Source organism: Danio rerio, chromosome 12, assembly GCF_049306965.1.
Source record: "Danio rerio strain Tuebingen ecotype United States chromosome 12, GRCz12tu, whole genome shotgun sequence".
Lineage (NCBI taxonomy): Eukaryota > Metazoa > Chordata > Actinopteri > Cypriniformes > Danionidae > Danio > Danio rerio.
The window spans coordinates 28,755,896-28,779,308 of NC_133187.1; the positions used below are offsets into that span (position 1 = coordinate 28,755,896).

The window sequence follows — 23,413 nt, forward strand, 5'->3', positions numbered from 1 at the left end:
CACAACATACATTTAGTCCCTATTTGTTTTTTTTTTTTGTTTGTTTGTTTTTTTTGGCATTGGAAGATATACCCCACACAACATAAAATTTACAATACAATATCAACATTGTGGAAAATAATGTAAACAAATTATAATAAAAATAATAAAAAAACAAAAATTATAACAACTATTAAATATAAAATAATACAGTACAACAAACAGCCAAAATGACAACCTTTAATTTTTGTCTTTACATGCTCTCCAAATTCTGTAAAAAGCTACCATATTTTTACCATACCAAAGGCTTGCCAACATATGTTCATATGATGCAGTAGATGTCATCAGCTCAATCTAATCCTTAAAAGAGGTAGTATCTAAGTTCTTCCAATTTCGCAGCACCAGTCTTACAGCCATAATACATCCTGCAATGACTAGCCCAGTCTGTGCTTTAGATATTCCCTTCCGTAGAGTGGATGTATCACCAATAACACAAACTCTTGGTGAATAAAGTAAAGGTTATCGCAGCCATTTCTCAAGGGTTTGAATAACTCTTTTCCAGAACATAGCCACCAAATGACATGGCAGTTTCTTCATCTTTTAGTTGGCTGAAAAAATCATTTGCTGCTTTGTTTATTCCGGATTCGTCTTTGTTTTTTAGTTTGTCCGTTTCTGAAAGGATCAGATGTCAGAAGCACTTCAATAATCACGCGCTCGTTATTATTATCAGCTCAAGAAGTTTGTTATCGCTTTAGACGACCTTGTAAACAACTACGAGGCACTAGGTAGATTCTGCTCTTGTTCTTGGCTTTGTGGCTGTTCATCAGGATGACAACAAGGTTTGTTTAAGCTTGGGTCGACCATGGCTTGTTATTATATGTATATATTATTACGGTGTAATGTCTTGGCTGTGTATTTAAAAATGGTACTTCCTTTGTTTTCATTCTCCTGGCTTTCATGCTCTACAAGCTAGTGACATTTCTCTGTAAACCATTAGCATTTGTTTTAACAAAATGTAAACCATTAACTTTTTTGTTGTGCTAGGTACCCTTTGGTACGGTACGGTTCGATTTTTGGTACCTGACAGTGACAGTGGAAACGAGGATAAAAGCATACCGAACCATACCACTTAGTGAAAACAGGACATAACATCAAATAATGCTTCCTTTGGGTAAATCTGTGAAATAACACTCTTTGTGTTGTGATTTCAAAAAGATCAGTGGACTTTCTCTCTGAGAAGGAAAATTCCCATTGAACTTTCTCTTGTAACTTGGCAAAGAATGTTTAGCATGTGCAGTTTTTTTTTTTCATCTGTTCAACTATTTTGTTTATTTTCACACGTGTTAACGACTTCACAGCTTGCCCAGAACAACAGGGGAATTAGCCAACACAGGCTTGATTAAGCAAGCAAAAATATTGTACGACAGACCTGTGTGGTGCTGTTTAGAGATCGGAAAGTTTGTAGAGGCATAGAGATATGACAGATGTGCTGTGTACGTAGGTGTGTGTGTATCTGTAGCGGTTGGAGCTCATGGCCGCTGGATATGTATGTTCCAGCCAGAATGGCCATGTGTGTGTGTGTGTGTGCTCACCTCTCTTATCTCCTGCAGATCCTTTCCTTTCATCTCCTTTCAGACCTACAGGGTACTAGGCAAACCCCTCCCTAAAATATAGTCCCCCGCAACACACATACACACACTCCAAGGCTGCTATCTCACTGCCACAGATGAGGACCTTCATGTACAGGCCAAATGACAGACCCCCACCATCCTCCACCACACACACACACACACATTCAAGTTGGTTTCCATCTCACCTGGCTCACTGTCCCCTCCTTCTCAGTTGAACATCTCTCCCTCCCTTTCTATCCTTCCCCTCCTGTTGTTTTTCTGCCTTTGCCTTGACTCTAATCTGAGCCTGTGTGACATCTGGAATGTCCTCTGGTTTTGATCGAGATAGTGAGAGAGAGTTGGGGGGGAAGTGATCGTTTGAACGCAGGCAGACACCTCTAAACACTGTAATTTGAAGCATCTATTGTGTTAATTACACAGCAGAGGTTCAGTTCTGTTCTCTCTATTTGTTTTTTTTTTTCAGGATCTTCAGTGACACTGTGGCAGACATGAAAACCCAAGAGCACCGTTCCAGCCCTCTGAAATCACACATACAGAGTGAGTATAGATAAGCTTGGGTCAAATAGTAATAATATGGACATTTGAAAGTTTTGTTCCATTCAACTCACACTATTTATAGTCACTAATATCTAAACTGCAAAAGTAGATGACCGTTTTGTAACATTAGCTTATCAGGTGAGTCCCATGACCTACTGACCAACATCTGGCCTGCATTCCTTTACGGATGGCTAGGGTGTAAACACACACATATGCACTCTAAATTCATTTGCACAAACACATTCTGGTACTTACAACAAAAAACAGACCTGCACACAGATATACGTGGTGGCCGGAGCGTAACCCTTCTTCTAACATAAACAGCAGACCTCACCTTTGAACTCCTCACCTTTCATCCTGCTAATTGGTCCGTGATGCTCTTCTTTCCTTCATGAACATTTCTGCGGCTAAAAATAAGTCCCCATTTCTTGCACCTAAAATAGAGCGCTTCAAAATTTCTCATCTTCCACTTTTAGGCTCTGTGTTATTTCTATTTATAACCTATTTTAACCTATTTATTTCTATTTTGGCCTACACAGGTTTATTAATCAAACTTTTTTGTAAAGACAGACTTCTGCAAAACAATTTCCCTTTCATCTGTTAATTTTCACCTTTTTTATTTCTCACTTTAATCTGCGCTCTTTATGACCGCTCTTTTTGACACTATCTTCTTGTGTAATGTTTAGTTTAGTCACCTTTACATTCTATTTAATAGAAAACGGTAAACTGTACCAAAGCTTTTCTTATTTGTCAAATAGTAATTAATATATGTGTGCCATCTTCTTTTATTTCCATTGTGTGACTGGTAGAGCTAAGTGTTGACGAGATCACTGGTTTTATGTCCAAAGAAACCTGATTAATTTTGGATGCACTGGAGTAGGGTTGGGTCGATAGACGATGCCATCGTCCAATAGACATCACAATGCTGAGCCTTCATCGCGATCCTCTGCCCCGCCCCTGTGGCAGCAGCAATTCGCTTGTGAAAAATACACACGGCCCCGATTACACTAATACGTCTTGGTTTTAAAATGGTATTTTAGAATAATAAAAATCCACGTCCACACTGGCGTTTTATCTAGCATTTCTGAAAAAATCTCTCCATTCACACTATACCACTATATACAGTTTATTAAGGATGTACCGCTGGATCGCGTCTCACTATAGTTATTAAACATGATATTTAATTAATTTTGTCTCATCTAACGACTCTTCTGTCTTTTTAATCTATCAGATAACTTGTCACAGCATCAGTACACTGCTTCAATCTTTCGCTTTAGTAATTTTAGCTTTAGTATTTTGTGCACCTTTTTTACCAACCAAGTTTGTTGGCGCCATTATAACGACACAGATCACTCTGCCTATTCATGCCAGAGTCCCAGGGAAAAAGTGATTGACAGGTGATAATTTTTATCATATTTTAATTTTTATCATTTTTTACATTTTATATTAGTCCAATTTGGTCGACATCGCCCAACCCCACACTGGAAAGCTGTAGGAATGATTGAGTCTGGCAAATTAGTAATTGTAAACATACCATTTTTCCATATTTGTTCAATTTGTTATTTGTCAAGTCATCTGTTATGTTAGACAGTCGTGACATGTTTTGAGTTGTTGTTTAATGGTTATTTTGGTTGTTTAATGGTTATTTCACTTCAAGTAATAGAGTTTGTACTATACGTTTCTATAAAGCATTCTTCTTTTATATTGTAAAGGACAGTTACTACTATGTCAGTTGTGTGGGTATAAGTGTGTATCAGAAGCATAAAGATGTATAAGTAAGCTGCAGCATGAACAAAAGCAGTACGCTGAGCTTGAATCAAAAGAGGATCAAACCTTTGCCTCAGGGTGAATTGGTACCTGGGCTTGTGAGATAGAATGAAAAGAGAACAGGTTCAAACCTTTTTTTATTTGCTTTGTTACATATACTTATTTTCTTCAATTACAAATTCAAAGGCATTATCTTATCTTGTTTTGACAGGTGATGCACGAACCCACTCCCAAATGAAGGGTCTCCAGTTTCGCAGCATTGCCCCCAAAGCCCCAGCAGTGGTTCCATCATCTGCTGTTTTGTCCTGCCAACCACCCTCAGCCCTTCCAGAAGCATCCACGGCTGTCAGCCCCAAATCCATCTTGGTCCCTGCCCAGAACTATGCACTCATGCAGGTGGCTGGACAAGAGGGGACCTTCTCATTGGTGGCCTTACCTCAGACACAACAGCAACAGCCAATCCAGAAGAACCTTAAGCTGCCTATTCCTAGGTACCAACCAGTGAGAAGCAAAAGCGCTCCAGAAAAAGGCGGTAACAAGATTCAGAGTCCAACAAAGGTTTCTGCAACCACACACGCTCAATCATCTATTTTAAAAACAGAACAGAGTTCAGAGCCACTGTCTGAGCAGCTAGTTTTGCCTGACACTCCTGCTTCATCTGATATTAGCATTGCACCCCTGCTGCCAGCTTCACATGTGGATCAAAAAGTGGAACAAAAGAGCGATGTCGGCCCACTCAGAAACCAGCCTTACCCTTCAGGAACCTCCCTTGTTGCTTCCATCAAGAAAATCTCACCAGTTAAAACACAAATAGAGTGTCCAGCCTCTGCTGGCAGTGCCATCACAGTCCTCTCTCCCACTATCTTTAGCAAAGCTGTTCAGATCATTCCATCTCCACCCAAGGGCAAGCTGCCCATCCTACCCTATGCCAAGGTGAAGAACTCCCTTCTGGCACCAACCAGCCTTGCCAGCACCCCATTTTCAGACAAGCAGACTGTAAGTTGGGCCAAAAGCAGCCCGAAAAACCCTACTGAAAACAAAGTCAAGTTCATAAATAACAAAGTTAAAACCGAAAGCCTTAGCCAAGATCTCAATAACACCCAGTTTAAGAAACCTTCAGGCAAAAAACCAGGGAGGAAGAGAAAGACCATGGAGGACATTTTAGCCTTCGAGGCCAGAAAGAAAAGATCCTTGTCGTTTTTCAGGAGGAGGGTACCTGAGAAACCTCCACCTGGTGTGCAGAATTCTGCCTCTCAGCAGAAGTTCCTGGACATATCTAAAAAGTATCGAAGTATTCGTCCCAAGCCGGTTCTAGTAATGGAAGCAACTATTCCACAACTTGTACCCCTTCCATCAATGTCCGCATCAGATAACCCTGATCAGGATCTCTTAGCAGGACAGCAGATATCAGGGAAAACATTGAGCGCACCACAGTCTTCACAAGCTACTGATCGGCAGCCTGTGCTTAATTGTAAAGTTAACAGTGGAGTCATTTACACATCAAGTCGTCTGCTGCACCGATGTCCTACCTGCAACAGGTGTTTCCAGTTCAAACATCACTTGCAGAGCCACATGAACAGCCACAGTAACCTCCGGCCCTATGTCTGCCCAGTGTGCAGGAAGGCCTACGCTCACTCAGGCAGTCTTAGCACTCATATGAAACTCCACCATGCGGAAAGCAAACCCCGGAAGAGCCTTTGCTGTGAATTCTGTGAGAAATCTTTTGGCTATGTTGGTGTCTACTTCAGCCATTTGAGAGAGGTGCACCGGGTAATACTTACCGTTGAGCCGTCCATCAGTCAACATGAAGAAAGCATTTCAGTTGAAGAGTAAGAATTAAATATTTACATTTAAACTTTGATTCGTTCTAAAGCTTTATTCAACCGTTTCTCAGTTGATCACAGTTTATTTCCTATAGTTTTTAAAATGGTACGGAAATATGACTCACAAATGTGACTCAGAAAAACTGAGTAACTGTTAGAAGAGATTCATCTTAACAATGGCAAATAACTTTGATAGAAATGTATAGTATGATTCAGACTGTCAGTTTGCCAATATCTACACACCTTTCATTGTTTTGTTGGACTACTTTTAGCCTTGATGATAGTCTCTGCTCTCAACCAGGTTCAGTTCCTATGATGTAGTTCCTATAGAATTTTTAGGTGCTGTTTACACTAGTGTGTTTTTTTAAACAGACATGTTTTGTTATGGTTACTCCAGTGTCCACCCTATTCCTGTAGCTTCGACCCATGAAAACAGAGCATTTTGAAATCATTGAAGACCCTGTTTTAGTGTTACATTTCTGTATTAAGTGACTGAAATGCAAACTTTTGAAAAAGGAAATAAGGCTCGCCATAATCACTCTCTGTCTAGTATTCTGAAATATTGCGTATCTTTCCCTGATTCATCAAACCACTCTCATATGACCATTACACAACCTGTAGACTGCAAGAACAGATGTAAAATATGGACCTGCCCATTTAGCAAAAACAGTCATGTATCAATCATTTTTAAAAACTCTACTCTGTATGAGGAGCATTTTCATTCTAAAATGCAGCTTTAAAGGGCACTTATGATGAAAATTATCTTTTGGAAGCTGTTGGACATAACTGTGTGTAGTTATAGTGTGTCCACTGTCATATTGGAGTGATATAAAGACAATATGTCTCTTTTTTTTTCAAATTTCCTGACTTTAAAATAGGACCCAAATCCCTCCCATTTTGAGGCCCACCGCAACGTGACGTAGGAGTGCGATTTCCCCACGAACCGAATTGATTGTCAGCCGCATATTAACATGTCTCCGTATTAATGCGTATAATCATATCAACAAGACAGGATGTGCACAAAGCAACCAGGATTAAAAGATCTGTTCAGCTCTCTGTAATCATCAATCATCATCAAATGTTATCAAGAATGAGTTTTACAAGTTTAAAATGTTTTTAAACAGCCTGTATCCACTATTTAAAACCCTGCATCCACTATTCAACAAGTGGATCACAATCTTTTAGCCTTAAGTTGTCCTAAAGACATGTAAACATGTACGTGGATGTTTTTATAAACAGGCTTCCTCTGCTTTCGTTTTTTTTTTTTTTTTTTTTTAATTAATGCATTTTAAAGACATGCCGAACCAACAGGTGGTGATAATGACACTTATGCTGGGTTCACACCAAACACAAGAATTTGCATGAGTAAATTTTCCAGAGTTTTGGAAAATCTTCACCCTGGTCAGAGTTTTCAGAAAGTATTGGTTTCAATCACCTGACACTGCGTTTACATGTTGACAAACAGCCAAACCACGTAGAAAAATGTGCAGTTTTGAAAATACCCCTATTTGTGTGGACAGAGCCTAAAACTATTCAACTACACCTATGTTGTGTCCCAATTCACATATTCTAGGCCCTAAAAGTATACACTTTTTTTGTAAAGGAAAAGTATATACTTTTGAGTGTGTAACAAAAGAGTAAGCAAGCTTTGGGACATACTACTTAGTCATTAACAGATCGCTATAGTTACATCCTCTGTCAATCATCTCTCAACACATCATCCACATTTCTTTCATATTTAATTTCCTACCTTATTGGAGAAGCAGCAGGAGGATAAAATGCTGTTCATCAGTCTTTCATACAGAGAAATCTCCTCAGGTCTTTGGGTAATTATGCATTCAGATGTTAATGTCCAAACATATCTTGATATAAGTTCACGTTGTTGTTGTAGATTAAGTATAACACGGAAAACACATAAGTTCTAGTTGGCTACATTTTGATTAACAGTCATTCAAACTACTTTACCGAAGCCTCTACTTAATGGTTGGTCTCGCGTATCCACCATGTTTGTAGTTTATCTACACTTTTCCCCCACCTTTGTAGTTTAAATTAATTTCATGTCAAATGCTTAACGTATTGTGGGCAATATTAGCGGTTAGAGTATTGATGTTTCTACACTTTTGGTATTTTTAATTGAAATAGTAGACCATCCAGGAACCTTTGGAAAACTCTATTCCACAAACTATGGTTTGGGACATGCTAATTCTGTTTTTGAATACTATTTAGGATGTATATTATGCAAATTGGGAAGCAGCACTAGTCTTATCTTAGAAAGTTTTATTTTGACTGCAAATATTCCTCGTCCTGCAGGTCTTCGGAAGTTGATGAACAGGCCTCAGAACAGCGCGTTGACCCAGTGGAGCTACAAATTAAGTGTGGGCGCTGCCAGGCCATCACACCTACCTTTGCTGACATGAAGCTGCATTTATTGTACGTCCACGGGGAGGAGGTCCAGGTGCGACTAAGGGACGGGGCCATGCACGGGGGCCGGGAAGCTGAGGATGAACTGGTCAAGCATGCAGCGCATTACTGGAGGCAGCTCAATGAGAAACGCAATCTTGTTCACTGCGGCACCTGCAACGAGGAGTTCTTTTCCTTTTCCAAGTTTAAACACCACCTCCATTCTAACCATCAAGAGAGTCCAGAAGAGGAGGAGGAGGAGGAGGAGAAAGAAGAAAAGATGGTGATAGGTAAGGGTCTAAGTAAAGATATATCCCTGAGGGTGGGATCTCACTTTAACTGCATCCTTTGCAGTAAGGTGTTTAATAAGAAACAAGAGGTTATTGAGCATTGGAGCGCACAGCACAACTGTGAAAATCCCACCCTACTTTGGGATGTTCTGGACTTTAAAGGGGAGAACTTGCCTACTGATGGGCCAAATTAACTGTAATTTGGGTAATTTATTATTTGCTCCACTTGTCGACTTTGTGTTTTGTGCAGGATGCGGTGACATTAATGCAAAAAAAAAAAATCACTACTCGATTTATTTTTAAGTTGTTGATCTTTTGTAATGCTTGGATTTCATGGTGTTTATTTGTTTTGTGCTTTTGTTTTTTCTCTTTAACATTTGGATGTGATATGCATTACAACTTTATATATTCATAAAATATTCATCTTAAACCTCAAATTCAGTCCATAGCACAGGTGCAGATGTAATATAACTGCCCGTAAGGATGATAATCATATTATTTTGTGGAGATGTAGTGTGTTAGTGACTGCTTCAGATGAGTGAATCAGGTGAAACAGACTAACAAACGCTCATCAAAAACACATTGCCACTCGGCCAAATTGACAATTTGCAATTGACTGAATACAAACGGGGCATGATTAGCATGCTTGAAATAACATGTCAGAGAACTTTCTAAGTAACACCAATAATCAATGACGTTCCACGAATACATATAGATAAACACATAGTTTGAAAAATAAATAATTCCTCTGCTGAGAGTCACTTTTCAGCAGGGGAGGTCCAAAAATAAGGACTTAAAATATCCCTTAAAAAAGAACTCCATTTGGTCAAGCTTTATCTGTTAGATTCAGTATGAACGTGTGTGTATGGTTGTGTCATAAATATTGTGTGTTGTGTTTTTGGATGGAAATGCTATATATTTAAACTATTTTTCCATGGTGAAATGTGTGGTGATTTATATTATCAGTCTGTTCAAGCATGTGTTTCCGTTCATTAAAAAGGGTAAAGTAATGTTTTTAAAAAACTACCTATTGTTATACAGAGCATCCGGAAAGTATTCATAGCGCTTCACTTTTTCCACATTTTTTATGTTACAGCCTTATTCCAACATGGATTAAATTAATTATTTCCTCAAATATCCACACATAATACCCCATAATGACAATGTGAATTTTTTTTTTTTTTGAAATTGTTGCAAATTTATTAAAAATAAAAAACCTGAAAAATCACATGTACAGAAGTATTTGCAGCCTTTGCCGTGAAGCTCTTAATTGAGCTCAGGTGCATTCTGTTTCCACTGATCATTGTTGAGATGTTTCAGCAGCTTAATTGGAGATCACCTGTGGTAAATTCAGTTGATTGGACATGATTTGAAAAGGCATAAACCTGTCGCAGGGTTGATGGTGCATGTCAAAGCACAAACCAAGCATGAAGACAAAGGAATTGACTGTAGACCTCCGAGGCAGGATTATCTCGAGGCACAAGGCTGGGGAAGGTTACAGAGAAATTTCTGCTGCTCTGAAAGCTCCAATGAGCACAGTGGGAAACTGTTTGGAACCACCAGGACTCTTTCAGAGCTGGCCAGCCATCTAAGCTGAGTGAACGGGGGAGAAGGGCCTTAGTCAGGGAGGTGATCAATAACCCGATGGTCACTCTGTCTGAGCTCCAGCGTTTTTCTGTGGAGAGAGGAGAACCTTACAGAAACCATCTGTGCAGCAATCCACCAGTCAGGCTTGTATGGTAGAGTGGCCAGATGGAAGCCACTCCTCAATTTGCCAAAAGGCATCTGAAGGACTCTCTGACCATAAGAAACAAAATTCTCTGGTCTGATAAGACTAAAATTGAACTCTTTGGAGTGAATGTCGGGCGTTAAGTTTGGAGAAAACCAGGCACCGCTCGGTGAAACATTGTGGTGGCAGCATCATGCTGTGGGAATGTTTTTTAGCAGCATGAACTGGAAGACTAGTCAGGATAGAGGGAAAGATGAATGCAGCAAAAAAAAAATTCACATTGTCGTTATGGGGTATTATGTGTAGAATTTTGAGGAAATAAATCAATTTAATGCATGTTGGAATAAAGCTGTAACATAAAAAATGTAGAAAAAGTGTAGCGCTCTGAATACTTTCCGGATGCACTGTATATGTATACTTGTATAGATAAAGTACAAATATATATAGATAAATACTATATGCAGCTGTATATTGAGAATATATATTTAATAATTAATGATGAGATATATATTTAACTGTTACAATGTCTTAATTATTTTAATCCAACCTGCAGCTTCGACTACACTATCAAAGGTTTGAGCACACTTGACAGAATTTGTCTAAAGGCCAGTGCATAAGGTTTCAAAGTAAACATTTATTCACCATATATATACACAAGTCCACTCCATGTGATGTGAATTTCCTTACAAAACAAAATTCAAAGAAATGGATGTTAGATCTAAACATTGGACAGTATCCAGCAAACATGGGATCTCTTTCTATATCACTGACACGCCACTGGCATTAGTGGCGATGAAAGCTAACTGTGTTGTCACCTGAACACATGCAAAGCCTACAGCCAAACAGCAGTCACTTGTCTGAATTATACAAAACAGCTGTCTATATCAGTAGCTGAATTCATTATTCAAAAAAAGGTCAACTGCATGCATTCAAACAGTAAACAAAGTGGCTCTTGCTTTATCTTTTTTAATATAAATAATGTTGATCACTTTCTTCATTTCAGATGGCTCATGTTTTCGAAATATATTTGCATATTGATATAGGTAAGAATTAGAACAGTGCTCTGTCTTATCACTTTTGCTTTTTATGCAGTGGCTAATTTGTTAAATTGTACATCCAATCTCTCTCTCTCTCTCTCTCTCTCTCTCTCTTTCTCTCTCTCTCTCTCTCTCTCTCTCTCTCTGACAACACTGATGATTATCAATTCAGCATGCTTAACCCTTGTACACTGTTCAAATGTACTACCCTTTTGTTATGGTAGTGATGAAAACATCCACTGAATTAAACTGCTGTAAAAAATGCATCAGATTATTTTTTTCATAATCTTTTAAATCAACCTCAATCCTGATCAAAACTACAAAATTGTTTTGAAAATTACAGGATTTTAACTCTTTATTTTCTAAATTCACAATTTGATGTCACTGATCTGGTGAAGAAAAAAAACACATAAAAATTACATTTTTTAATATAAAAATAATTGTGGGCTGTTTTTTTTTCCCTTTTATTTCAGTCTTGGAGATGAGAACAGACAATTAGTTACAATATTGTCTTTGATGCATTGCTAGATTTTCATTATTCCCACTTATTTACTGTTGGTGGCTGTTTTTCCCCATTGACTTCCATTATACGCACATTTGATGGTGCATAAATACAGTCTTTGTTTTTGTTTGCTCCATGTAGTTCTGAGAGCTGAGATGCATATTTTGATTTTCTCAGACACATTAAGGTAAGTGCGTAAAGGTCACTCTCACACACTCAGACACACATACACACTTTTATTTGCTGTTATACGCCATATAAAATCCAGAAACTAAGCTTTTTTTTTCTTTTTCTTTTTTTTTTGCACAGGGCCATCTGAAGGGTAAATAGTGCCAACTGATGATCAACAGTAAAAATGACAAATTTGACCTCTTCTGAAAGATTATGTGCATTTTAGTTCAGTTGCATTTACATTGATTAAACTCTGATGTGATATGATGGGGTGACCTGTGCCTCGACCCCCACAAACTGATAGGTGTGAACTAAATGACCCTTTTACAATCTCAATGGGTATTAGCAAAACAACAGCTGAAACATCTGAAGAGGGTCCTGCTGAGCCTCGTAAACAGAATGTTTTGTTTGATGCTAATATAAAGTACTGTCTCACAGACAGTACTTTGAGTTAAGTTACTTGAAGACCGACGGGTTAACATCACTGCTGAGGAACTGCACTATTGATTGTCTTCAATAAAGTCTTCTCTCCGTAAGAACTTTGGTCAGCTTACTTATTTTATGTATTAGAGTTATCTAATACATTGGCGAGCCACCCAAGAACGGTTAAGCCAAATACAGCAAAATCTAACAATTTGGCGAGCCAGCCAGGAGAGACTGAAAAGAGGAAAACTCATCAACTGCAACAAGAAATGAACTGAAGAATCTTGGAGAATCTACAGTTAAAGCTGAAGATAAACAGATTTTGTTTGTGGACGAGTCCTGGATCTACATATTGTATCTGTGGACACACTTTATTTTATCAACTGGATCTCATCTCAAAGATCCTAGTTTGGTGAGTGAAACTTATCAGCTCTCTTAAAGAACCCTTAAAAGAGACATCTTTTATAAGTAACCATTAAAGTAAGCAGATTGACCTGTATATGTAGTGCAGTAAAAAACTAAATTCAGTGATAGTATTGCTGAAATTTCAGGCTTTCTCTTGATATTTGCAGAAATTGTTAAAGAAACAATTAGGTCCATTTATCAAAAGATTTTGAAAGAGCAGTGGAAATTTTAGGCTTAGTCCATTCTCAGGGTACTTGTAGGAATTATTTAAGAAACAATTTGGTCCTTTCTCTTGGAGATTGTAGGAATTGTTGAAAATAATTTGGTCCATTTCCCCAGGGGACTGTAGGAGCCGTAAAATAGTTTGGGACTGATGTTGCTGCAAGAATTAGGAATTCTTGACTGGGTGCTAATTCAGTAGCCACTATTTTAATTTTGAAAGTAACAGAGCCTTCTGTGATACGACAGAAATCTTAAAAACATTGTAGGCTTGGTTAGTTTTCTGGAGTTTGTATGAACTGTTAAATAATCATTCTGGTCCAATCACTAAGATTATGCAGAAGCAGAGCTTGGTCCATTCTCAGCTGTGATTGTAGAGATTGAAAAATAACAGTTTAGCTCCTTTGTCCAAAGATGGTTAGGAGCCATATAAAGCAAACATAAATAGTTTGAGACTCATATTGCTGCGAGAATTAGGAATTCTTGACTGTGGGCTAATTCAGTAGCCATTATTGTAATTTTGAAAATTCTAACTGTGTTAAAATATGATGGCATAAAACTGAAAGCTATTTGCCTTAGGTTTAAGGATACAGTAAGATTTAAGCACATTGTACTAGGGACAAATCCTAAAGAAAGTTACTTAGCCTTCTAAGATAATGCTCAGAAAGAATTGTTATTAGACAGAAGCTTTTAGGCAATTTTAGACTTGATTCTTGCTTTGAAGATTGTAGAAACTGTGAAAAAATAATTCTGGTCAAATCACTAAGATAATGCAGAAGCAAAGCTTGATACATTCTTTGTTGGGATTGTAGAGATTGTAAAAGTAATAGTTTAATACATTTGTTCAAAGATTGTTAGTAGCCAAATAAGAATTGGGACTGAAAGAATGAAGTGCTACTTTATTAGCCACTAATTTAGCTTTGAAAAAAATGTTGAATCTGTCTATGTATTTGTAATGGTTTAACAGACTGCTGTGAATTTAAATTTGAATAAGCACCTTTATTAGCTCTAACACCTTTTGTTCTGTTTCACACCTCTGAGAGCACTGTCCTGTACTTCCCATGGCTGAGTCTGCAAGAAACTATGCTAATGGAGCTACCCTGAGAACAACATCAGAAAAACATGGAACAGAACCTCCATGTGTTACCATTGACCAGATGTTGGAGAATTTGAATGCATATTTAGACAAAAGGCTGGGACTGAGGAAGTGTTGTGATGATGTATGCAAGAAGTACAGCATCAAGCACTCACAGAGTGGATTATGGGCATTGCCGGACATTAAAAGGGCTTATGGAAAGACACAGCGCTTATGCACAACCACCAAGAAGGACGGATTGTCTGTGATTTTGGTTAAGCAAATTCTTCAACATGAGCATAAGTGTGAGATTGACAAATTAGAACGTGAGAACAAAGCGGAGAAAGCTAAAGTTCGAGCACTGGCTGAACAATTGCAAAACTTAAAGAAGGATAAAGAAAGACTGGAAAAGGAAAACAACAAGCTATTGACTTTGATCTCCAAACAGCTGGAATCAAGATCTTCAAGCAGCTTTGTTGACAGTGAGGCTGATCTTTCCATCAACGCCTGTGTTCATGACCCAGTGAACTCAAAGATTAGATTAGCTCCTGTGATTGTCAAACACAGAAGGACTAACGTTGAAATTGACAATGAGGAGGGCTATGAAGACAATGGAGAGAGACGAACTCGCACTGTGACAAAAGTGGTAAAGAAGTATGTTCCATACAGGACATACCATCCAGCTACTCCAGAGCAAGTTGACAAATGGTCAAAAGAGCTGCCAGATGTATACAAACAACCACGAAAGGTTTGGCAGTTTCTTCAACGACTGCAGAAAATCTACATTTTACATCCACTAGACGGTGTGATGATTCTTAATGTCACCCTAAGAGACAGTGACCAAAAGAGACTCACAGAAAGTGTTGAAAGAAGGATTGGTGAATCACAAGAAAACATAGAGGATGGATGGGAAGCCATAAAAAACTTCTTGTTTGAACTGAAACCTGCAGAGGTCAATTGGGCAAGAATTACCTCATGCATGCAGAAAACTGGAGAAAGTGTTGCAGAGTTTGAAGAACGCTTCAGACAAATATGGACGGAACATTCTGGTCTGAATACAAGTGAAGATCTTGACAAAGACACTGGAATTCCCCTGAAAACAACATTTGTCAATGGACTCAATCCTGAGATTTCTAAAGATCTTAAAATCAGGTATGATGACTGGGACAGCACTGTAACAACTTTCATCCAGATTGTTGAATGGTCAGCTAAACTGGAGAGAGCACAAGATGTCAGACTCAGATCTTTGCAATCGAAAAGTTTGTTTTACAAGAACAGAACAATTGAGGATGAGCAAAAAGAACGTGAGTATATGGGATACTCAAAACTACGAACTAAAGGAAGATGTAGAAATTGCAATGAAGAAGGACACTGGGCCCGTGAGTGCAAGCTCAGTTTAAAACATCAAAGCAAGGATGATGACCACCTGTTCAAGCAGTTTCAGCAGCTAACAATACAACAAAAACAGACTCTGCTAAATGCAGTACAGCCGCAGGGAAACTGAAGAACCTCTCTCTGCAGCACCAGCTAGTGACGTCTTTTCCAGAAGCTGATGAACTGAATGTGTATGCAAACAGTAAGATAAAAGCTGACACAGAAGTCTCAACAGATGAAGACAAGTTTGATGTCCTAGTAGATGGTGTTGCCAAACAAGCCGTAAAGGAGAGAGGTGAACATACAGCGGCATTAAGACAGCTTCAGAAAGACCACCGATCAGTCTTAGACAGAAAGCAGACTGCAAATGAAAACTCAAAAAAAGAAATGCTGATGGACGATGCAAAAGAACTGCGTGATGGCAACCAATGCAGTATGGATGGAAACAGACTATGCCCTTTTGAACATGCCCCAAGCCAGCCCATGTCCACAGAAAATCTGACATCTGACAGCCTTGTCCAATACAAAGCAAGACTCAGCCTGGCAGTACATGAGGACAATAATAAAGTTTTGTCACCTCTGAAGAGGGGCCATAGTTTAGAGCCCAGAAAATGGGTAAAGATACGACAACCTCAGATATTACCATTAAAATCTAGGTGTGAGAGCTCATATGAGAAGGTTTTAGTATCTGATTCAATAAATAAAGTTCAGGGACTTGATAAATGGATCAACGTGAGTTTGCCTAGAGACGAGGGATAGATGACAGTAGTGTTTTTCAGAGTCCAGATATGGCGGGACTAGAGTTTTTAGGCTCTAGCTTGTCGCCTGAGGATGAAGACATAAACCACCACTGATAAACACTGTAGTGTCCTGTCTATATTAAATAGGGACAGTTTCTATAATTTCTATAGGCAGTTTGACAATTTCTCTAAAATCTTTTTTTGGGCAAGATACGTTTCCCTTTTCTCTTTTGTGTGATTGCAGGTGTTCCGATGTTCCAGAGAATGACCAGAGACACACAACACCAGACACCTAGATGAACACACCTGAACATTCACAGAACACAACCACATCCGCTACTTCCACAACATCACAACTTCAAATAGAAATGGACTCAGGCATTTAAGGAAATGCAAGCTTCACCATGCCTTTTTATTCTGTCACTTTAAGTTATATAGCCTGTATTGCAGATTGCTGTATACATGATTAACTTGTTTTATGATCAAATATGATCAGAGGAGGGATTGAAAGATTATGTGCATTTTAGTTCAGTTGCATTTACATTGATTAAACTCTGATGTGATATGATGGGGTGACCTGTGCCTCGACCCCCACAAACTGATAGGTGTGAACTAAATGACCCTTTTACAATCTCAATGGGTATTAGCAAAACAACAGCTGAAACATCTGAAGAGGGTCCTGCTGAGCCTCGTAAACAGAATGTTTTGTTTGATGCTAATATAAAGTACTGTCTCACAGACAGTACTTTGAGTTAAGTTACTTGAAGACCGACGGGTTAACATCACTGCTGAGGAACTGCACTATTGATTGTCTTCAATAAAGTCTTCTCTCCGTAAGAACTTTGGTCAGCTTACTTATTTTATGTATTAGAGTTATCTAATACATTGGCGAGCCACCCAAGAACGGTTAAGCCAAATACAGCAAAATCTAACACTTCCCAACAGGGAACACCACCAACAATCAAAAATGCATGATTATATGGTGTCATGGTTTTGTAATAAAAAATGTGGTTATAATGGAAGTCAATAGGGCAAAGCCACCAACACAAAATTAGGGAGAAAACTATATATTAAATCGAAAACAATACATCAAAGGCAATGTTGTTTTACATTTCCAAGACATTTCTAAAAGATTAAAAAAAAAAAAACAGTCCACAATTACTTTTTATATTGAAAATACGTCATTTTGTGTTTTTTTTTTTTTTTTAATCGAATCAGTGACATCACGTGTGAATGAGTTAAAATCCTGTGATTTTTCTAAACAACTTATAGGTTTTGATCAGGACTGAGGTTGATCAACAGATATATGCAAAAACAAATATTTATCTAATGCATTTTTTAATTTAGTGGATGTTTTCATTTCAACCATAACAAATGTGTAGTAAATTTGCCCAAAGTGTATTGTTGAGTGTTTTTTTTTTAATCAAAGCATTTAAGCAAAATATGTGTAAAAATAAGATTTTTCACCAAAAATAATTCTGCTATCTGAAACACAAGTTATGGCAAAATTAAGACTCAAATCACCCCAGCGTCGATAAAAACATTCCAACAATAGATAAGGGTTAAAGACATAGTTTCCCCAAAAATATACATTTTTTTACTAATTACTCTCCCTCAAGTGGTTTCAAACCTTTATGAGTTTCTTTATTCTGTTCAACACTAAAGAAGATACTTTGAAGAAAGCTGGAAACCTGTAACCTCACGACTTTCATAGTAGAAAAATAAATAAAACAGAAGTCAAAGGTTACATGTTTCCAACTTTCTTTAAAATATCTTATTTAGTGTTCAGAAGAAAGAAACTCAAAGGTTTGAAATGTAAAGGGTGAGTAAAAGAATTTCCAGCCAATGTCATCGGTGCGTTATTAATAATCTGATCGCCCAAAGTTGTCCATTGGAGGTTACTGAATGCTAGTGATCATCAGGGCGCTATTAACCATCTGAAGTTTGAGGAGAGTATTCCCTGAAGGGTGACAATATGCTGAAATACAGTATATAATAATATTATTTTTACCCCAATTTGCAGTCTGAAGAAGCTGAAAGTCATTTCTAGTCTGCAGATTTTGACAGCAAGTTTTTCAGAAAATGACTATGTAAAATAGAGGGGCGAAGCAGTGGCGCAGTAGGTAGTGCTATCGCCTCACAGCAAGAAGGTCGCTGGTTCGAACCTCAGCTCAGTTGGCATTTCTGTGAGGACTTTGCATGTTCTCCCTGCATTTGTGTGGGTTTCCTCCGGGTGCTCCGGTTTCCCCCACAGTCCAAAGACATGCTGCAGGTGAATTGGGTAGGCTAAATTGTCCGCAGTGTTTGAGGGTGACAGGCCCAGACGACAGGACGGCCGGAATGTGTATAAAACATTTTTTTTAAAGTCGTTATCGTATGGACAAGTCTAAAATGGCTTGTTCCAAAGAGCCGACCCCACAACCGTACAGGACTAAGGCCAAAGAAGAAGAAGACATTGTAAAATAGAGCTGTTTTAAAACAGTTTATTAAGTTGAGGACAGGCTGAATGTGTAGCTTACTACATTATACCATATCTACTGTATCGTAATTGATTTCTGTTTAAAAATATTATGAATTTAGTGATGATTAAAAAAAATGTGTTAGTGTGTTCAAACCTTTCAGTGGTGTACGTTCTGTAAACATTGTTCTGTCATCTCCTTGAACGGGTGCTGTGTAAAATGAACTGATAAAGTTCGCTAACATTACATTCTTGGCAAAAAAACCGGGCTGCAAATCCCAAAGCACCATTTAATTTTGTCTTTCACAGTTGAATTCATATTTTAGATAACCCAGAGTCAATAATGTTGATCTTCGCAGTCATCAAACTGACTGCTTGTCTTGTTGAAATTGCCCCTTAAATGTGTTCATTGTGAAACTAGTCTTTGGTGGATTGCTCTTGGCTGATTTAACCTTACAATGAGAACGAAAAGCAATGTTTTGTTTAAAATGTGCTCTTACTATGTTCAAAGTGATTGATTGTTTAAACATAGCCAAACCATTTGAATTGGTTTAATATTTCAGACTTTAGGCCTTTATTAGGCCCAAAGTATACTTGGTTTGTGTACACTTGGAAATGCTTGAAAAAACCTGTTGAATGCACAGTTTTTCAGAGTATACTTAATACTTTTGTCATTATGATCACTAAAATAGTTTCTTTACTCCTTAAAAATGCCGTAGTTAAAATTGTTATTCATCCAGACAAAAACACGTTTGTGGACAATTTAAGTATAGCAAAGTAATTCAAAGTAGGAATGCACAACACAACCTCAAGGCAATTCATACATTTTATTTCAATTTGCTCATTCATCACCAATGATGTTTAGGGGTGGGGGTTGTGGGAATGTCTCCTTTTAAAATTGTATGCACTTCAAAAGTTAAGATATTTGTTCAAATTACTCATTTAAAATGAGCCTAAACTACACAATTCTTGAGTTTTTGTGGGTATAACTTAATTGTTTTATGTTCAATCCACCTAAATTTGTGAGACCTTTTTAAGTTAACTTAATTCCTTCATATTGTCCCAACACAAATCAATTGTGCGCAACCGAGCATTTTTAAAGGGCACCTATTGTACCCCATTGTTCAAGCTTTAATATAAACTTTTTGTCTCTCCATAATGTGTCTGTAAAGTTCCAGCTCAATATACCCATCAGAATATTAATTATGCCTTTTTGAATCTGGGAAATTTGAGCTGTTTTAACATTTCAGCTGTTGTTGTTGCCTGTGCGTTTACTGCAAATGAGCTGGTCCTCCTCGCCCACCATTCCCACGTACGTGTCAGAGCCATAGCCTTCACGTAGACAAACAGCACGGTGATGGACAAGAATGAAGCAGATCTCCCCTACTATAATAAGAACTTTCCCAACTGTTATTTGTTATATTTGTTGGATTTGTATTTTTGAGGAGTTAATTCAAGCCTTTCTGCAATGATGAGTTGCACACAATGTAATTATACAGATTGTTCGCCCACATGTGCACACACACACGTTTACTTTTTGAACTATATTTGGACGGCGAACATGACAGGATACACGTTAATATTCACTACTGTATGGATATCCATTACAGGTTCTATTATGATTTTACGCGTTAATACGAAGACTTGTTAATGCGCGGCTGTCAATTAATTATGTTTTAAACTTCTAGAACTTATTCTTGATCGCATTTGATTATGATTGATGTTCACAGCAAGCTGAACAGATCTTTTAATCCTACTTTTTGCATGTCCTGTCCTGTGGATATGATTATGCTCATTACTACGAAGACTTGTTAATACACGGCTGTCAATCAATTCGGTGGGCGGGGAATCCAGACTTCTATGTCATGTTGCGGTTGGCCTCAGAATTGCAGGAATATGGATCTTATTTTAACGTCAGGAAATTTAAATAAATAGAATTATTATGTTTCTAACACTCCAATATAACAGTGGACACACTATACCCACACACAGTTCTGTCCAAACAGCTACCAAAAGATGATTTTCATCATAGGTGCTCTTTAACAGTGTATATTTTCATACAAACGAAATTGTATAAATTCCTTCAAAATACTTCAATACTTAAAATAGTTACATTTTTTGTTAAGAAATCAGAAGGAAATGTATGATATGACAGTTATATCTGCAGGATATTGGCAGTCCTATAATAGCCATCCTGTTTGTAATCAGGCTCAGAAACATGCAAATCAAGGAATATATTATTCTATCTATTGGTTATTGGCTTCCAAATATGACGGGTCATCAATCTTGGAAAAATTTTCATATCAGTGCATCTCTAATTCAAAGCACATATTTGAGCTACAAGTATATTGTCACACATAGTAAAATCTAATGAAATCTAGCACACTGTGCACATACCATAGCGTACACATAAAAACCAAGTATACTTTGGGCTTCGTTCAACACATTCTTTGTGGTTCACAAGTGTCATTTTCCAGCTCTGAATATTCTCCTGCCACTGTGATAGTGTGTCTCTGTTTGTGGCTCTAGCGAAACTAAGCCGTGAATAGTATTTGTACGACAGAAAGCATCGTCCCAGCGTTATGATTATTGGTGCCTAAATAAAAAAAACAAAGAAATATGTAACTGCATGTGGTGTATTGTATGCAACAGCCTCCTGCCTGTCTGATTTAGATTTCTCCCATCATCCCTCTAATGAACACAAACAAACACGTAAGCGGCGGCATCTTAAGGCTTACCTTTTCCATACAAAGACATTTACCGCAAGACTTGATTTGTAGGTTGCACAGAACACTGAGCAGTGTAAGGCAAGGATTAAATCAATTTGAGCTGGACACATGATGGATTCATATTAGGTTGTGTATTACGCGCAACAACCTATATTCACGGAAGGAGTGCTAATGCTTTTATAATGTCTGCCTGAACGTCTTGCGTCATTTGATTATCGCTATATGTCATCATTATATTGCAATATTAATAGACACATTTCAAGCAACTAAACGCATTGTGTTTCCAATCCCAATGTGATCATTTGGGTCACAAACGTAGCAAGAATATCACTTGCGGATGGCGAATTAAGATTATTGTATCACATTTTATATTGTATTCCTCAGAGCGGCTCAGCGTCTGATTTATAGCCTACATTAAATGATCATAACTTCTCTGTCCCAATAGCGCAGTCACTTCTGATGCAGGGAGTGAAGGAACGTCAGAAGCGATGCATATTCCTCTTTAATCTGTGTGGTACTATTTCTCACTTCTACTCTCTCTCTCTTCACACCAGAAACATGATCACTCACTGGAGATCAAAGCCCATCCTTCTAACAGGATTAGAGGATGGAGCTTTAGAAGGAGGAGAGTGTCTGTTTTAAAGTAAATGAAGGATGTAGGGCTGGAGAAAAGAGAGAGGCAAGGTAGCAGCGAGAGAGAAAGGAAGTAGGAGGAGGAAAATAAAACAGAAGTAGAGTAATGTGCAAGCTCTCTCTCACACACACTCTGTTTCATTCACAGAGATGACCAAGATGATGAGAATGAATTCTTCATGAACTGTAATGAATGGATCGAGATCAAAGAATGATTGCCTGTGACAAAAAGTTCTCCTAACTAAAACTAAAAGAAGCAGGTGAGATATGGAGTGCAGACATTATATATATATATATATATATATATATATATATATATATATATATATATATAGTGCAGCATTAACCTGAATGGAGACTAATGGGAGAAAGAAGCTTTATTGATCCGTGGTTTGTTTGTCGGAGGAGAAATGGAGAGATGACGCTGAGCTGAAGATGGATGAGTGAAGGGTGTGTCTGAGAAAGATAAGATCGTGTAGTTCACAACTGAAGAGGAAACTTGGCCAATTTTATACTTCACCTCTAAAGATGAACTTTTTAAAAAAACTAAATAAAAGCTTAAATACTTTTAATAATCTTATTCCACACAAAAAAATCCCTTGGTGGAATGAATATGTACAAGGATTTTAAAGTTTCTCTGAAACAATTGACGTCATTAAATAACTTTTATTTTAAAAAGTGTTCACTCTTAAACGGTCCTTAATTTGGTTTTGCAACCGTTTTTAGTTCCCCAAAAGAACATTGTAGTGAAAACATCTTAATTTCTGAAAAACCTTTTGTTAATGTAAATATTATTTTGTGTACTAGAAAGGATATTAAACGTTTTTTACAATGGTCTCCATCCATTTTATGACCACGGACCAGTGAACGCTTGATCATTTTGCCGTGGACCGGATGTGTATATTCCACACAAGTTAAAGCTGAGGTCAGTTCTTGTCAAGTGATTCGCAGTGCACTCGCGGCATTCGTTCAACTTGGTGCGTCTGGAAGGCACGAGCGCATCACGCCGCTTGCGTACACAAGCTGTGCACCTCCGCTGGAAATAACGAACTTGCGCGACCTCTATAAAAGACATGATTTGTGAACGGCCCCTAAAAGGCCGCCGTCGGTTGCAATCTCCAGCAGGTGATCTTCTTGCACAAACATGGCGGATTCACCTGATTTGTTGACAAATTCCATTCCTTGCCAGTTTGCGGGTCAAAGAAACTATCCTGTATGTCTGTTTCTTACCATACGTTCACACCGAAAGCGGCGAGAGCGTCAAAGTAGCCGGAAGTCATTCATTTTCAATGAGAGCCGGCGGCGATAAGCGGCGAGGAGCAGTGCGGTGCGTCTTCGCCGGCGTGAGCGTCGAGGAGAGTTGAAATGAAGTCAACTTTATGGTAATGAGCTATGACGCGGTTCGGCGGCAAGCAATCAGAATGAAGACGTCCATCGCTTGATAGCAGTTCAGAGAACACAGACCAGTGAACTTTGGTTCCGACCACAGTT

At 38.1% G+C, this 23,413-nt stretch overlaps 2 protein-coding genes across 9 annotated transcripts in view; both read left to right on the forward strand.

Annotated features, from left to right (window-relative positions):
* znf438 (zinc finger protein 438) overlaps positions 1 to 23,413 on the forward strand; it is a 118,044-nt gene that overhangs the window by 78,420 nt on the left and 16,211 nt on the right. For 3 of the 8 annotated variants that reach the window (XR_012387705.1, XR_012387706.1, XR_012387703.1), the window contains 6 exons: positions 2,074 to 2,147; positions 4,126 to 5,743; positions 8,048 to 8,427; positions 11,160 to 11,199; positions 11,837 to 11,882; positions 12,005 to 16,939. Coding sequence is in view for 3 of the 8 variants with exons in the window: in XM_009306670.5 (XP_009304945.2) it covers positions 2,099 to 2,147; positions 4,126 to 5,743; positions 8,048 to 8,621 (2,241 nt within the window). In the remaining 5 variants the exon portion in view is untranslated. 8 annotated transcript variants of the gene reach the window in all.
* znfl1g (zinc finger-like gene 1g) lies at positions 12,326 to 15,492 on the forward strand. Its single transcript, NM_001145701.1, is given in 2 exon segments — positions 12,326 to 12,701; positions 13,971 to 15,492. A coding segment is annotated over 1 exon segment (1,518 nt). The 5' UTR covers positions 12,326 to 12,701; positions 13,971 to 13,974.